Source organism: Vulpes lagopus, chromosome 12 (genome assembly GCF_018345385.1).
Source record: "Vulpes lagopus strain Blue_001 chromosome 12, ASM1834538v1, whole genome shotgun sequence".
Taxonomy (NCBI): domain Eukaryota; kingdom Metazoa; phylum Chordata; class Mammalia; order Carnivora; family Canidae; genus Vulpes; species Vulpes lagopus.
In genome coordinates this window covers 58,406,418-58,422,770 of record NC_054835.1, presented here as the reverse complement: position 1 = coordinate 58,422,770, position 16,353 = coordinate 58,406,418, and the positions used below count along the sequence as shown (strand labels likewise).

The window sequence follows — 16,353 nt, the reverse complement described above, 5'->3', positions numbered from 1 at the left end:
CTGTCTTCACTTCAAAGGGACCTTGGTTCTCCCTGGAGGCTCAAATCTATGAACAAATTCAGGCTGAGAGTGATGCAAATCTTGAAGGCCCGCAGAAGGTTCTAGAAGAAGCGAATCATCTCCTTATTGTGAGCTCTTAGTACAGTAGCACCAGGGACTCCAAACCCCTGGAGCACCAGAGTGACTCCCCTGGAATCTTGCAGCTTTCAAGCCGTGTCTTTGGGGTTAAAGTATTGCCTTCTGGGAAACGTCTGAGTTTATATTGTGCAGCCTCCCTGGCCTCTGCTCACTAGATGCCAGGAGCAGCAACACTTACCCCTGCCCCCCAAAACCACCTCCAGACACGGCCAAATCGCCCTTTATGAATGCTGGTGCAGGGGTTCACGGCTGTAACCAACCCCACCTTTGCTTAGAAAAAAACACCTTTTCCGTGCTTGCTCGCACTCTGGGAGAGGGGCTAACCGCTTCCAGAAGCCTTGGATGTTCTATGCTTTAGGCCACATCCAGAGTACTTCGCCTCAGGAAAGGGCAACTGAAGAGACTATCGTTTCCAGGCATCAAGCATCACGTACACCAGGCTGACAAGTTAAAGAAAAGATTTATTGATATACTAAAAGTTAACAAAGACAAAAACCTGACACCACTCACTCTAAGGTCGTTCCCCTGCAAAATAAATTAACGTCAAAAGAACAACACCCCCCCCCCCCAAAACCTGCAACCTAGGCCTAGTGTTAGTTTTCCAAAAATACTAGAAAAGCAACAGAATCTTAAGATGTACTTGAGCAAAAATCTGGTCATCTAGGCACTACCTCGCCCCTCCTCCCACCCCTCCCCCCAACCATGGCGGGCTTCCTGGGGGAAGCATTTTCTCCAACTGGCAGGTCCTGATTGAATATGGGGGCTGGGCGGCAGCCCTGCTTCAACAAAGATCTCAGGCTTCCCGGGGCAGTAACATCTTCACTTTTGTTCCCTCTCTTTTAAAAAAGCAAACAAACAGCCATAGTTTAAAGCAATTAGAAGTGGCATACATGAATGATTTTTTTCTTTTTAATTAAAAAACACAAATCAAGCCAGCCATTGGCACTGGTCCAAAGCTCTGGTCCTCCCCGTTTCTCCTCCCCATCCCCCCCTTATGAAACTTCCTGGCCCAGAGCCTTCTTAGTCAGGTCAGAATTTTGAGTGTAACCAGATCAAGGTACACTCTTTTTGGTACCAAAAAATATATATAAAAATATGTCCAACCCTCTTAAGAAAAGGACGGCCTGGCTGGCCACTTCTTCCTATCCGTTGCAAGCAAACAAAGACACGACAGGATTCACACACCCATTCGGTATACACCGTGATGCAGTCCATGTGGGTAACCCCGCAGAACAGACCAGGGGTCTCCGATGTGGCTGATGCCCAGCGCCACACACACACACACACACACACACACACACATAGCAGCAAATAAAAAAAGTACTACTTTTATTGGTAAACATGACATTCAACTCTTCAGCAAAGGCAGTCACACACACGCGCGCACACGTACACACGCACACACACGCTCACACACACCCTTTTAAACAGAAACCACATGGAGTCCCAAGCACCAAAGAAACCACAACACAGCGAGAAGGCAAAGTGGCTGGAGTAAGGTGTTTGCAGATTCAACTTTGGGATTGAAAGAGCTGGTAAACAGAAAGGCACCGCGTGGGGGTTCGGAGACCCGGCTGCTGAGGGCGGCAGGTCGGCGCTGACACCTGTGTCCAGAGGCCCGCAGGAGCCCAGGCTTAGCCCGCGGGGCTCGGGGAGCTGCTGTGGGCCTGGCTCTGCAGCCTAAGGCAGAAGGGGAGTCGCAGAACCTGGCCGCCTGGCGGGGGCAGCCCACAGGAGCCCCCATCTCCACTGCCAGGGTGCATCTGGGTGTCTAGAGCTGGACGGGGAGCTGGCGTCTGTGGCCCAGTGTGCTGGGCGCCTTCTTCCAGACTGTGCAGTCACCTGCAAGCTCTTCCCGCCTCCTGGGGCAGTTCTCCCCTTTACTGCCCGCATTCCAGTTTGAGCCTGGTTGTCTGGGACTCTCAGCCCTCAGGTCTGCCAAGATGGGCACCCTCCGGCCGCCGCCCCGTGTGACCACCACGCAGGAGACGGAGAAGCTGCACCTGGAGAACCCCTGACAAGGTCCTGGACACGTATCTGTCCCCAAAGGCACGCTGTTGAAATGGATTCAGACGTACAAAAGCCATCTCTTTCTATTTGGCGAGGAGGATGAGGGGCTAGGGGGCTGGAGGTCTGGCAGGCCCACCCCTCGGTAAGCCTGGGCTCCCCTGCCATCAAGGCAACAGGACCAAGGGAGCGGCCACACCTGCTGGCTGGCTTCCACCAAGAGCTGAGGCAGAAGACGACCCCACCTCCACTTTTCTTTTGGCATCACAAAGACCTGGTGACCTGGCTCCCTGACCCACCTTCCTGCCCCAAGCCATACAAGGCAGCTCCCCGACTCCCAGACAGCCGGGATGGGGGGGGGGCAGTAGTTGGGCTGGTAGATTTGGCCTTTCTGGGGCCCTCTGCCAGGTGGGGCACTCAGAACCCCCAAGGGTGGGAGGGATTGTCAGTGCCCATCCTCCTGGGCAGAGGTGGGCATGGGCGGGAGCGGCACTGAACACCCACACGACGGCTGGAAGCCAGCAGGCCCTGGGAGGGTGGATCTACTCCAGCAATTGCCTGCACACCCCCACCTTCCAGGGGCTCTTGGGGCTATGTGTGGGGCCACAGCTGTCCTTGCACAGAACAGCAAAAAAAAAAAAAAAAAAAAAAAAAAAGTAGAAAGGAGGGCAGTGACAGCGACGGACCAGCCCTTCCCAGTCTGTGACTCCCAGGGCAACCCCAGGGGTGCTGCAGTTGTTAACCGGAACCAGGGTTACAGGGTACTGAGCACCCCACCAGCCAGCACCAGGTCCTCCTCCATCGCCCAGTCCTCAGCCGTCAGTCACTGCCCTAAAGGGGAGCTCTGACTGGTGAGGCCCCTTCTTGCCCCCCCACCCCAGGCCCTCTTGTAAAAACCTAACGAACCCTGGAGAGGTCAAGGCCTTGCCCTGCCCCCATCCCACTGCTGGGCAGGGACTACCAGCCTGGATCCCTCCTCTACAAGCTGTGCCCCCTGGAAATCCAGAGCAGAGCTGACCACCACCCTGTCGCCGCAGGGCAGGCAGGGCGGATCAAACAGCAAACCTGATGGCCTTGAGGAACGTTAGGCCAGAGACATAGGAGGAAGACTTCCTGAGGCATGTGGGAAGTGAAGCAAAGGCCCAGAGGTAGGAACGAGGGCAAGGCCAGGCCTCGGCAAGGCATCAAGGTACTGTCCCACCTGAAATCACAGGCAGGGCCAGGGCAAGTCCCCTCTGAGCCTGCCCTTGGAGGCCACCCGGCCCCTGGAAAGGGCCTGGGGTGCAGGGCAGTAATCAAAGCAAAGCCAGAGGCCAGAGCCAGGCAGCCGGGTGGCCACAGGGTGTCAGTAATGTCTCAGGTTGAAGAAGCCCACGCTGGTAGGGGACTCCTTCACCGTGACCGTGATGAGGTTGGCAGTGACGTCGGTGACGAAGACATGCTCAATGAGGCTGCGGGTGGGCTTCCAGTCCTGGCTGGTCTGGACCGACACTGATGGGTTTTGTCTGGCGCCGGGTGGCGAGGCGGAGCCGGGGTCTGAGTCGGAGCTACTCTCCTCGCCAGCGCTCAGCTCTGAAGGCAAGGCCAACTTGCGGGCGTCGCCGGGGGCCCTGTGGCCCTCCTGACTGCTGGGGGCCGTGCTGCCCTTCATACAGTCCCTCTTGCCTGCAGAAGTGGGCAGAGCTGCCACCCGGGAAGCCAGCTTCTCACTCTTGCTGGTGTCGGAGGGCACAGTGGCCCCGCTCCCCCCGGTGAGGCCACCCCCGGCGCTCTTCCCGGTGGTTGGGTTGGTGGCAGGGACACCCTTGCTGGCCGTGGCATGGCGGGCAACCATGCCCACCCCAGCTGTGCCGTTCTTGACACTCTGTAAGTCCAAGACCTGGAGGCTCAGCTCCTGGGTGGGAGCAGGCTGGGGGCCCAGGCACCCAGCAGGGCCCTTGCTGCTACTGTGGATGTAGGGGGGCCCCCCTGCGCCCCCCCCTTTCTGCTCCACAGCCCCACTGCTGGGGGCCTTTGGGACTTTGCTTCCTGGGGAGCTTAACCCCAGCTCCCCCTTCTGCGTCCTCACCTTGAGGTCCAGCCCGAGGCCGCACTTGCCGGCGGTCTGGGCCTTGAGCGCCAGTCTGCTGGCGGCCTGGGCCTGGCTCTGGCTCATTCGGTTCATGTAGTGCACGATGGAGCTCTGCCAGCTGATGCCGCCCCGGCTGGGGCTGCCGGCCATGCCCTTCATCAGGCTGGCCAGGTTCTCCGGGGTGGCCATGGCACCGGGGCCACTGCACGCCTCCTTGGCGTGGGCCTTCAGGGCTGCCAGGCCTGCCACGGGGGCGCTGAGCGGCGGGGGCAGCTTGCTGGCCGGCGCCCCCAGGTCCTTCCGGGCAGTCTTCAGCACCTTGGCCAGGCTCACGGGTCTCCGGGCCGCCTTCTGCTCTGGGGGCAGGGGCTTGCGGCCTCGCTTCTTCCGGATGGGGTCCTTCAATTCCGGTTTGGCCACCAAGATCTGGGCCTTCTTCTGAGGCACTGGGTGGGTCTCGCGGCCCCGGGGACCCCTCTTGGCGTCTAAATCACTGTCGTCCTCTTCATCTGAGGAAGTGGAAGAAGACGTGGAGGAAGAGGAGGAGCTGCTGGATTTGGAGGGAGCGTCGGGTTCCTGCAGAGAAAGAGCACAGAGGATGTCACTGTCTCTAAGGCCGGATCTCCGCGGTCCACGGGGCATCGGACCCCTCAAAGCTGAAACCTCTGGTAGCTGCCACACTAGAAAGACAGCCAGGAGGGAGCGATTTCTCACCCCCTTGTTCCAGAAAAGACATAAAAAGTCCTTGAAAGTGAGAGTCCTTGAAATGCAGTTAAAAGCAGAACAAAGAACAGGTGCTTTGTGAAATCAGAGCAGAGCAACGAAACGAAAAGCATGCACGGTCACGTCCTGGACACTATGGCCTCAAAGGGGGACATGAATTTGGCTCCAGGCTCCTCAGCAGGTGACTCGGAAAGGGAAGCGCAGAGCTTACGATGCTTCGTGCGTAATCGCTCGTTAACCTAAAGCCAAGTGCACATCCTGCTTCGGTCCTCTCACTTCTGAAGGTTCTGACCTTCAGAATATTCCGGCACACAGGAAAACAAACTGCTGCCCTCCTGCCTTCTGGGCGTCCCCCCAAAGGCAGGTTAAGTGCACCCTCCCGTTTCTCCCTGGGCCAGCACTTCCAAAGGCACGCTTTAGGGTGATGGAGGTGGCGTGGGCTCCCTGCTGCGAGCTCGCCGCCTTCGGTGGGGGACGATCCAATCACACCTGAGGCCTCAGGGCCTCCTTGCCCAGCCAGGCCCACCGCCTTGATGCCACTTCTGTGGTCCCCGCTGGTCACCCCCGGGGAGGAGAGCCCGAGTACACAGGAACCCACTCCCCTGACCCCCGTTCCCACTGTCCTGTTCAAAAGGAAGATTGTGAAGAGCAGGCCAGTGTGGACCAGCCAACAAGCCTGAAGGCAAGACTTTAAGAGCTTCCAGAAGAGCGGTGTTTGTACGAGACTGAACTCTTGGCCACCACGTGTGGGTTCACGATCCTGGGGCAGTGCCCTCCAGAAAGGAATCCAAGACACATCCCAGACTGAGGCCGTGACCCGGTCCCCAAGTGTGTGTCCCTGTGAGCACCTACTGTGTGCACGCTTCCTGTTCCTTTCTGTCCCCGTGAGCCACCAACAGTGAGAAAGCAGTCGGCAGCCAAGTCTGACCCTGCTGTCCGCCAGACAAGATGCAGGAGGGACGCCAAGTGAATAAGAAACCAGCTCTCAAGGGCATGGGCCGCAGCAGGACCCTCCTGGTGGCAGGGGGAGGGTGTGAGGGGGAGCTGGGGCTTGCTGTGGCCCCCTGCTGGCAGAGGCTTAGAGCCACAAGCAAGGAAGGGGCGGAAGGCCAGGGTCTTCTGAGCAAGGACAGACCTTCCGTGGAACAGCCAGCCTGATCCCCGTTCCCCAAAGCCCTCAACCCTCTTGCTGCCTGCCGCCTTCCACTCTGCACGACGAAAGCAAAGCAGCCCGGTCGGGCCAGCAGCCACCCACCTTGAGCTTGGAGTGCCGGCTGCAGGACATCACCGTGTGCTTCCTCGGCCTGCCCCTGGGCCGCTTGCCTCTCTTCCGGTTCTGCACCTCCTTCTCGTGTTCCCTTAAGACAATCACCAATCAGGGTGGGCACACCCTTTCCCACCACACGAGACCCCCAGGGCCTCAGACACCCAACACGCCGGGCCTGCCCTAGCTTCCGATCAGTTCCACTGCAAAAACCCATCCCATGGTTACCATACGCAAAGCAGACATCCAGACCCTCTTCTTTCTCATACTTTTTTTTTTTTTAAACCTGTTTTATTTGCATTTGCGTAAAAACGAGTGAAATAAATTCCAGCAAAGCTGTGAAAGGAGCAATTCTCCGGTTTTCTCAGATTCCTTTCCAGACAGCCCTGTGCTAATCCTGGCTGCTTTCCACAGGTAGAATGTTTTGTGGAACTAGAAGGAACCTTCGCGGTCACACGGTCCAAGCCCACTGCTCCAAACAAGAGTCCTGGGCCAGGAGACAAGGACCACTGGCCCCAGCCTCTGCCTCTCCGGGGTGCACAAAATCCTCACCAGTCCATGAACCCGGGTCAAGGGAACCCAAGGCTCTGGTCCCGTCTTGCACTGTGGGCTGGCTTCTCAGAGCCAGTGCCCCTGGCTCCCTCATCTTCCCTCCCACATTCCTTTTTCTAAAACCCGTTTCTAGACTGAGCTCTAGATGGATGTCCTTGGAGGTGCCTGGTCCTGATGTAGCTGCAGCTCAAAACCTGCACCTCTGGTAGGACACCTTTCATCAGCTCCCAGAACTCAGGGCCACGAAGCCAAGCAAGCTGCCTCCAGCCCCACCCCAGAGAAAGCTTGTATTTCAGGCTACCCCTGGGGAAGGGGCTGATGCGGAGAAGCTTCCCAGTAATTAAAAGGGGCAAACATCACCCCGCTGAGGCCTGGAAAGCCATCTCTTAAAGAATCCAATTAGTACAACCAGACAGTTCACGCTTTCCGAAGCAGCCCCCAACCTGTCTCCTAGAAGGGCAGGAACATCTCACAGGCCTCCTCTGCCAACACATTAACCCGACCCGCACGTTTTGAACCTCAGACTTGCCCTTACTTACAAATGTCACCCCCACACACCAACCATGTGACTGCCAGCTACTAGTTTCCGGGGGGCGGGGGTGTCTTCTGGGTGCACAGGGGAAGGGAGACACCCACGTTCCCTGATTTCTCTTCCCCATGACGTCAGCCAGACCACCCCACGCTTCCCCAACTCTCTTATCTAAAATTAGAGGTGACATCTAAAATCACAGAAGCAAACTTGTCCCCTGAGACCGGCAAGGGTGCTCCCTCAAGAAAAATAAATGCGTTGTTCCCAGGACAGAGCCCACCAGAAGAGGCTTAGCTTTCTGCTGTGCTGTTTCAGGAACCTCTCTGGGCCTTCTCTTGCTCAACAGCACCCTCAGGCAGCACTGGGTGGCCAGGCCACCATGTTTACGGGGAACCTGCCATCCTGGTTTTTATTAGTGCAAATGACTCAACAGAAAAGGCCAACAGGAGAAGCTAGAACTCTTCACGAAGGAACCGAGAAGGTTCATTTTTGCGAATCTGGCTTTCGGAAAGACCTAGAAAGTGACTTCTTAGCTCCGGACACAGGGAGCTGGCGAGCTGAAGGAACGTCCGGAAGGAACTCCTGCGGGACCCCGAAGCCTGCTCCACCTCCGCCAAGGGCCACGGCGCAGGAGGCCCTGGAGACCACCCCAGCTGCCCAGACCCCAGCCCCAGGCCTGGAAGACCAGCCCGGCCCTGAACAGCGATGTGACGGGCCTTGCTCTCCCCAACATTCTCCCCCTTCCCACGAGGGCTGGTTAACTTTCTCACTTCTTCTGGAAGGCCAGGAGCAGCCTTGGGTCCAGGATATTTTCCTCTGGCTCCCAGCTGTTGTGTCTGGAAAAGCAAAAAGCAGGGCGTCAAGAAACACCAGGCAATGACAGGCCCCTTTGGACAACATCGGGCATGCGGCCACCCCAGCGCGCCCTCTGATCCCCACTGGTGCAAGGGCATGGGGGGGGGTATGGCACAGTTCCCCTAAATCCCACAGCGGGAGGGTGAATTCCTGGAGACCCGGGAGCCTCAAGGCCAAGGCCCCTGCGCCTCAACTCCAAGGGAAACTACCACCTCAACCCTCAATTAACATAGGGCCTCAGGAAACCTCCACGGTCTCCCCCTGGGAGGAAAACAAATCCCAATAAAATGGGAAGTCGCCGGGAGGGAAGCCCCCAAAGCCTGGCCCGGATCCAGCGAGGAAGGGAAGGCTGCTCCAGGACGCGCGCAGGGGAAGGGGAAGGGGAAGGGGAAGGCCGAGGGGCGCAGGGGCGCAGCCCGAAGGGGAAGGGGAGGAACAATGTGCAGGCGCCGGGGCGGGCGCGGGCCAGGTCCTCGAGGGGAAGCCGAGGCAGCCGAGCGGGGGGTGGGGAGGGCGGGGAGGCGGCTGTAAACAGAGCCCCTTCCGGGGATGCCCAGGCCCCTTCCTTAGTTTAAAAGGGGGAAAAAAAAAAAAAAAAAAAAAAAAAGAGGAGGAGGGTTTGCATCCCTCAATAGAGAGCTCAGGTTACAGCGGGCGGGATACGGGCGGGAGGGGGCTCGGGCTCCCGGGGTGTCCGCGCGCCCCGTAAACAAAGGGCGGCCCCGCGCAGCCTGCGCGCCCCCTTCCCGCCCAGCGCGCGGGGACCCCGCGAACTTCCCGCGCAGCGCGCGGACGCCCCCGCCCCTCCCCGCCCCGCCCCGTCCCGGGCGCCGCGCGGCCCCGGGGACTCACTTGGAGGACCAGCCGCGCCACTTGACCAGGTACTCCAGCTTGCCCTGCGGGGAGAGAAGGGGCGCGTGAGCCGGGGCGGGCGGGCGCGCGCGGGCGGGGCCGGGGGCCGCACGCACCTTGCGGAGCCGCTTGCTCAGGATGCACTCGGCGGCGAAGACCTGCTCGCCCACGCTGCTCAGCTCCTCCATGCTGCCCGCGCCCCGCGCCCCGCGCCCCGCACCGCCGCCGCCGCGCGCCCACCGGCCGCACACAAAGCACCGCCCCCGCCCGCGCAGGGCCCGCCCCGCGCACGCGCGCCGCCTCCGCGGGCCTCCCGGGGCGCCTCCGGCCAATGGGCGCGCGGGGGCGGGCGCGGGGCGGGGCGCGCATTGTTCGCGGCGGGCTCGGCCTCGCGCGCTGCGCTGGGGTCCGGGCCGGCCTGGGGCTGCGGGGGGGGGGGGAGCGGGGCTGCAAGCGGGGCCCGGGACGGGGGGCGCCCGCCGAGCCCCGCTTGGAGCCCCCTCCGAGCGCAGGGGCGCGCCCGGCCTTTCCGGGCAAAAAGCCATTGTTCTGGCCCGAACGGGGGGCAGCGGGCCGCTTCCTGCCCCGGCCTCCGAGGGGCGCTGCTGCGGGGCCCCGCCCGGGTTTGGGGCCGGACTGGCCTGTTTGCGCGGGAGCCCACCGGGCCCGGGCGGGGAGAGAGGAATGGGCCTGGCCGCGTCCCCCCAAAGGCGACCGAGGAGAATGCACCGATGCATGCACCGATGGATGCATGCACCGATGCAGGGCGAGCTCTTTCTTCCCGCCGGGAGGAGTGGAGCCCGGGCCCCCCCGGGCTTCGGAGGGAGAGACCAACCGCACCTTTAATTCCTCCCTCGGGTCTGAAACGAGTGCGGGGCTGCAGGCAGGTTTGGGAAAACAGTCCTGGCCCAGGGCTAGGTCTCTAAGGGGCCTGCCAGGATCCGGGGAGGCGCCCTGCGGAGGGCACGCGACCCCAAGGAGACCTTTAGGTCGGGGTGGCCTGCAGCCCCGTGTGGGCTCATGTGGGCAGCTGCCTCCCTTCTGCTGAGACCCGTATCCACGGAGCGAGTCCCCCCCCCCCCCCACCTTACATCCTTTAGACCCTAAAGCAGACCGAATCCCACGTGTCCTCAAGGACATGTGTGTATCAGGCTTCACTTTCTCCCCCCCCCACCCCTCCCGCACCCAGACACTTTAACTCAATGAAAATCCATTTTCTGGTTTTGCTTCTCCCTTTGAACGCAGCTGCCAAGTGCTCTCTCTGCTGAGCACATCAGAAAGCCGTTTGTTTCTTGTTGCCCAGGGTGGGGTGGGGGGATGTCTAAAAGCGATTTTTGATCGTTGAAGCCGTGTTTATAAAGATTCTGCAAGAGAAGTGTGTTTTGTTGTTGTTGTTGTTGTTGTTGTTTTAACGGAAACGCCTGCTGTGAAAATTGGGACCTGCAGGAGCCCGTCTTTCCATTGCTGGCATGTTCTCCACTTTATTTGGTTAAATGTGCTGCATTCATTTGCTATCCTGGAGAGACGGTGGAGTGACATTTGCAGACTTAGGAGAGCTGTGTCTACTGTGCTCAAGGAAGGCAGGAAGGAGGGAACACTGGGTTGGGGGTTTGGAGGTGGAACTGCAGGCTCACTCTGGAGGGGCTGCAGCCCAGAACCCTTGCTTGGGGATGAAACCGGCAATCCTGGTTATAAGCAGAGCGTCGCTTATAATCTCCAGCTCTTTCTGTGTCCCTGTCTTCTGGATCTAGGCAGTAAATTGTGGGGTTGAAGCCGAAGGTGTATTTATTGTAATCCTAAAAATAGCTGGATCAGTTTCAACTCAGGTTTCCTTGCAGAATTCGTCTTGGGTGTGAGGATTTCGCCTTGGAATTTCCAGTTTCCTCTTGGTGATAGATGGTTCCCTGGGATACTTGCTTAATTTTTTTTCCCCCCAAGGAAAGGAAGCTTAGGAAGGAGAATTCTTTCGTGCCCTAAGAAATACGTTTGTCTAGGATTTGATCCCAACCTATTAAAAAAAAATCAATTTCCTGGAAAGTTGAACGCATACCTCTTCTATTCAACTGCGAGTATCCAGTTTGGGAGGAATAATGTTTAGGTAATTTATTTGGAGAAACAGATATGACAGATTTGACTAGAGTTAAATTAGCAGATAAATAGGGTGAGGGTTGATCCAAAATCTGTAATGTGTTCCATAAAAACGAAACTGGAAGTAGGCAGAAAGGAGGAATAATTCCAGCTAATCCAATTGTGTCAAAACACGGGTTTAGGCTAACGCAGCTTCTGTCTTCCGTTTTGACTGTCACCGACTGTCACATTTAAGAATTATTAAGACAAGTTAGAACTAATTATTTTCCTGTTCATTCAACAAAGAGTTACTCAGCATTTGCTGTCATCCCGGCATGACTAGCTGGAGGTCTGGAGAGTCTAGCAGCGCCGTCTAAGAGAACTTCCCGAGGTGTGGGAGTGCCTTGTATCTGCACTCGCGTGTGCGTTCACCGCCAGCCATCTGTAGCTACTCGTGAGCACTTGAAACGTGGCCAGTGCAACGGAGGAATTGAGTTTTTTATTTTATTTAAGCTTAAGTAACTGAAATCTAAATAGTCCCACGTGGCTGGTGGTCATGTATACCGGGCAGTCCAGGTCCACAGGGATGCCTGGGACAGGACTAAACACATTGCCAGCAAAAGGAAGGCAGGTGCCTGAATGAATCCTGAGACATGAATAGTTTCCCTATACTCCCATGTATGCTTCCTTACGTTCGAGAATGTTCGCAACATGTACGGAAAGATATTACAAATACAGGCATAGAGGAGGACATTCAGACCCAATACTTTGTTGGGTGCCATTTGCTTTCTATGCAAGCGAGAGTGCCAGTGACAAAAATTAACTCATTGACGCCTGAAGTCTCGCTAAGAACTGATATGTGTTTTCACGCTGTGAACTGAAAAGCCGAGACTTGGAGCGAGGAATGATGGGAGGTGTCACTCCCAAGTGAACGGAAGTCAGGAACTGAGATGAAGCCCACACCCCTTGGCCTGGCACCTCGGCAGCTAAAGCGAAGTCACACGCGTTGGGTCTTACAAAGCAGCTTCAGGGCAGCTGTACGAGGAGTACCTACCGCCACGCGCACCGACACACCGCCAGTGGTTTGCGACGGGTGAACGCGGGATGTACAATAATTCGCTGCACAGTCTGGGGGCGCCTGGGTGGCTCGGTGGTTGAGCGTCTGCCTTCGGCTCAGGGCGTGATCCCAGTCCTGGGATCGAGTCCCCCAGGGAGCCTGCTTCTCCCTCTGCCTGTGTCTCTGCCTCCCTCTGTGAATAAATAAATAAAATCTTAAAAAAAAAAAAATACACTGCACAGTCCTTCATACTGGATGTGATGATTCGTCCTCCACCAGGTCCCCTCACATTTGCAAGACCGAGGTGTGACTTACTGACTGGCCATGTTATGTGATGCTGCCTCTGTGTACATAGTGGATAAATATTACGTATACACGACACAGAGTGTTTAGGTATCAGACCCCAAGTAAAAATAAGCACAGTTAGGGCGCTTGCACTTTCGGTTTGCCTAAGAATTCCCTGGGCGTGCAGTGCAAACATTGACCCCCTAGGCCCCACCCGGGGATCCTGACCCAAGAGACCCCGAGGCTGTGTGCCGTTCTCATTGCTTAGAACCCGTTTCATGAAGGGCAGCCTGTCCCAGCCCTCCTTTTCCACTGGAGGAAAAGGAATCCTAAATTGCTTCAGATCTCGAGGCCGTGGAACCGTCCTGCCGTTCCCCACATGTGCCTGGTGCCGGAGGCCAGACCAGGTGTGGAAGCAGCTCAGTGGCCTGCAGGGTTGGCCCAGGCAGCAGCAGCCTCTCGAACTCCTGAGACCCCACCTGCACCTCCCGGGGGCCCCAAACATCTGCACAAACTGGACCTGCTCATCTTGGATTCTTGGGGCAAGGGAGGTTAAGGAACATTCTTCCAAGTGGTGAGAAATGGACAGTTGTTTTTTAAGATTTTTTTTAAAGATTTTATTTATTCATGAGAGACACAGAGAGAGAGAGAGAGAGAGAGAGGCAGAGACACAGGCAGAGGGAGAAGCAGGCTCCCTGTGGGGAGCCCGACGTGGGACTCGATCCTGGGACCCCAGGGTCACGCCCCCCGGGGGTCCCTGGATCTACTGTTTTTGTTCAGAATTGCCAAACTGTGCCAGAGGGTCTGCACTGATGTACGCTCCTGCCCCAGATACACGGGGCTGACCCGTCCCCACGTTCTCAGCAGACCTCGGAGCTTCTGTCCATCTGGGGCACTTCTGAACGGACTCGACACTTGGCGGGTTTCGGTGGTATTGACACAAACGGATCACGGCTGTTACGCGTCCCGCATCTGCTTTCTTTCAAGACCTTTGCCGGGTGCAGAATGGCTCGAGTGTGAAGCGATTTTATGAGCGCAGTTTTCCGGTGTGAAATGCATTATTTTCACAAATTTGAAGATAACAAAGTCCTGAAATCTAGGGTGAAGCCCTTGCTTGAAAACCATTAATTAGTTTGGGGATTCAAAGCGGTAAACGAAAGCGCATTTATGACTTTGCTAATTGTTCTTCCTGGCTGCTGGAGGTGATCTCACGCGTCCTCTATAAATCCTCTGAGCACCGCTGACACAGCCACGGGCTTCGGGTACCGGGTACCCTGAGTTTGAGACCCGCGCCACCACTCCCCCGCTGGGTGGCACGCACTTCCTATCTCGGTGCCTTCATTTGCTGGGTTACCTTTTGTCTAAAAGAACCCAAACAAAAAAAGTGTCATTTAGATCCACAAAATGAGAGATTTTCATTGCCTTTTAACATTTTGCTGCTTCCCCCCCCCCAGATGTTATTTATTCATTTATTTGAGAGAGAGAGAGCGCGCGCATGCACGAGCAGGGGGAGGCACCGAGGGAGGGGGAGAGAGAATCCTCAAGCAGATTCCCACCCAGTGCAGAGCTCGATGCAGGGCTGGATCCCAGGACCCTGAGATTGTGATCTGAGCTGAAACCAAGAGCCGGTTGCTCAACTGATTGAGCAGGTGGCTGGAGACCCTAATCCTGCTACTTTCTGACAAAAGAATATGAAGATAAGTCCAAGGGACACATTTTTTTTTTAACTTTACTTTTTAGAAAATATTTATTTATTCATCTGAAAGGCAGAGAACACAAGCGAGCATGAGCAGGAGGGGCAGGGGGAGAGGCAGCCTCTCCGCTGAGCAGGGAGCCCGACATGGGGCTCGATCCCAGGACCCCACGATCATGACCTAAGCCGAACGCAGATGCTTCACCGACTGAGCCACCTCAGCACTCCTACAGGGCACATTTTTTTTCAAACCCTCTTTTTTTGCTTCTTGCTGGCAAAAACCTCGGTGAGAACCAGAGGAATTGCATTTGGCATCAGGGAATGTTCGACCCAGAGGCACCGTGGAAATTCACCTCGGCGGCCAAGGGACTGCAGGGTGGCCAGGTTTGCTGTGTGGAGCCTGGGTTCCTGCTGGTGCAGCACAGCGTCTCGCAGCCACCCAGCCTCCGTGGCTGTCACCCAGCGAGGAGAGTGGGCCGTGCGCGTGGGCGCCGGATCCCAGCAGACGCCTCTGAGCAACCTCCCTCCCTCCCGTGCCCCGCAGCCCGCTTCCCCATCTGGAAGCAGCGCACGCAGCCGCTTCCTAGATTTCCTTCTGGGGGCATTTGGTGCCCCCCCCAGCCAGGCTGCGTGGAGCCCTTCCTCCCCTCGCGCCCTCCGTGGCTTCCTGCCCATCGCACCCGTGTTCTGTACGCTCTTCTCTCATCTACGTGGCCTGAGGGGCATGTCCCGTCAAATGGGTACACCTGCCTGGTTCCTTTGCCTTGTCCGTGGTTTTCCGTAGTTGGGTGTATCCTGGCTTATCTAACTCGACCCTGATTGACAGGCACGGAATTGTTCCAACGTTCAGCTCTTCCACGATGACTAGCACTTGTCTCAAAAGCCAAGTTTCTCTGCACAAGGGGCTTTGAGAGATACAAGCGGCAGCGAAGGTCCAGGAAGGTGGCATGAACGCGACGGAAATGCTGTTCTTTGAACCCATGAACCGCAGTGGTCCTTGGCCCCCGGCTCCTTTGGCGCCGCACGTCCTGGCTGGGTTCCCGCAAGCAGGCAGGGTAACTCCCGGGCAGACAGTGATGGCCTTTGGGGGTGTTTTGATGGGATATTCCTCTCTGAGACCAAAACCTGGTATTTCCCGTGTCTCGGCTACAGACATGAGAGGGCTGCTCTCCGGGTCACCATGTCTGCTTTTCAGAGGCTCCTGTCCGGGCGTGAATACTGCTGATGGGAGAACGTGTGCCCCGAATGGCACGGCGGTGTCCCCGCAACCTCAGCAGGTGGCTTGGGACCTACTGCACAGTGAGGATGCCACCACATAGAAATTTGCAAGGTGACTTTGGGGTTGAGACCACTCACACAGCAAATATATATATATTTTAGGGAAAGAAGGAGGAGCAGAGGGAGCAAAAGGAGAGGGAGACAGAATTTTTTTTTAAAGATTTTATTTATTTATTCATGAGAGACACAGACTGAGAGAGAGGCAGAGACACAGGCAGAGGGAGAAGCAGGCTCCATGCAGGGAGCTCGGTGAGGGACTCCATCTCGGGTCCCCAGGATCACACCCTGGGCTGAAGGCAGGCACCAAACCGCTGAGCTACCCAGGGATCCCGGAGACAGAGAATTTTAAGCAGACTCCGAGCTGAGTGCTAAGCTGGATGCGGGGCTCGATCTCATGGCCCTGAGATCGTGACCCGAGCCAAAATTAGGAGTCGATGCTCAACTGACTGAGCCACCCCGGTGCTCTCTGCCAGGCGCTGTGTTAGGCCGTAGCAGAGAGGTGGCCGCAAGAAGACAGAGCGGTGGCCACCGGGTAGCAGCTGGGAGCAGTGCCAGCAGCGACCCGAGCCGTCAATGACGGCAGATGTTCCTTTGATGTTGGCAGGGAAATGTGAGCCCAGAAAGCACAGAAGGGGGCCCCCACTTTCATCTGGGGTCCTCCCCAGTACCAGCAATGCCAAACATGAAGAGATTTCCTGCAAGGAGGTGGCTGACATCATCGCGGGGGCCGCCTGGACAGGTTGCAAGTCCCAGGGCAGGCGGTCCGGCAGGGCGGGCTGGATGTCTGGGGCCGAGGCCGCTGTCCATGGGCAGAATGTCTTCTTCGTCTGAAACCTCAGCTCTGTTTTTAAGATCTTTCAACTGATTGGGTCAGACCCACCCACCCGGGTAATTCAGGACAATCTCCTTTCCCTCAAGTCAACTGATTGTGGACGTGAGTCACATCTACAAAATACCTTCACGGAAACACCTCCATTCGCGT

At 57.1% G+C, this 16,353-nt stretch overlaps 1 protein-coding gene across 3 annotated transcripts; it reads right to left on the bottom strand.

The window, feature by feature from the left end:
• Positions 1-718: 718 nt before the first annotated feature.
• CBX2 (chromobox 2) lies at positions 719-9,245 on the bottom strand. Of its 3 annotated transcripts, XM_041724026.1 has the most exons (5): positions 9,108-9,245; positions 8,992-9,035; positions 8,055-8,120; positions 6,195-6,297; positions 719-4,792 (listed from the first exon to the last, which is right to left on the bottom strand). In XM_041724026.1, exons 1-5 carry the CDS (start codon positions 9,177-9,179, stop codon positions 3,491-3,493), a joined length of 1,587 nt encoding a protein of 528 aa, XP_041579960.1. In that variant the 5' UTR covers positions 9,180-9,245; the 3' UTR covers positions 719-3,490. The 3 variants fall into 3 exon arrangements, with proteins under 3 accessions (XP_041579960.1, XP_041579959.1, XP_041579961.1); XM_041724025.1 differs by having other exon boundaries at positions 8,992-9,245; XM_041724027.1 differs by lacking the exon at positions 8,992-9,035 and having other exon boundaries at positions 9,108-9,221.
• Between the last annotated feature and the right edge of the window lie 7,108 nt (positions 9,246-16,353).

Coding starts and splice junctions, on each gene's coding strand:
- CBX2 (XM_041724025.1), bottom strand. CDS start 9,179: ATGGAGGAGCTGAGCAGCGTGGGCGAGCAGGTCTTCGCCGCCGAGTGC. Junction 8,121..8,991: donor TGGCGCGGCTGGTCCTCCAA/GTGAGTCCCCGG, acceptor TTGCTTTTCCAG/ACACAACAGCTGGGAGCCAG. Junction 6,298..8,054: donor CTCCTGGCCTTCCAGAAGAA/GTGAGAAAGTTA, acceptor GATTGTCTTAAG/GGAACACGAGAAGGAGGTGC.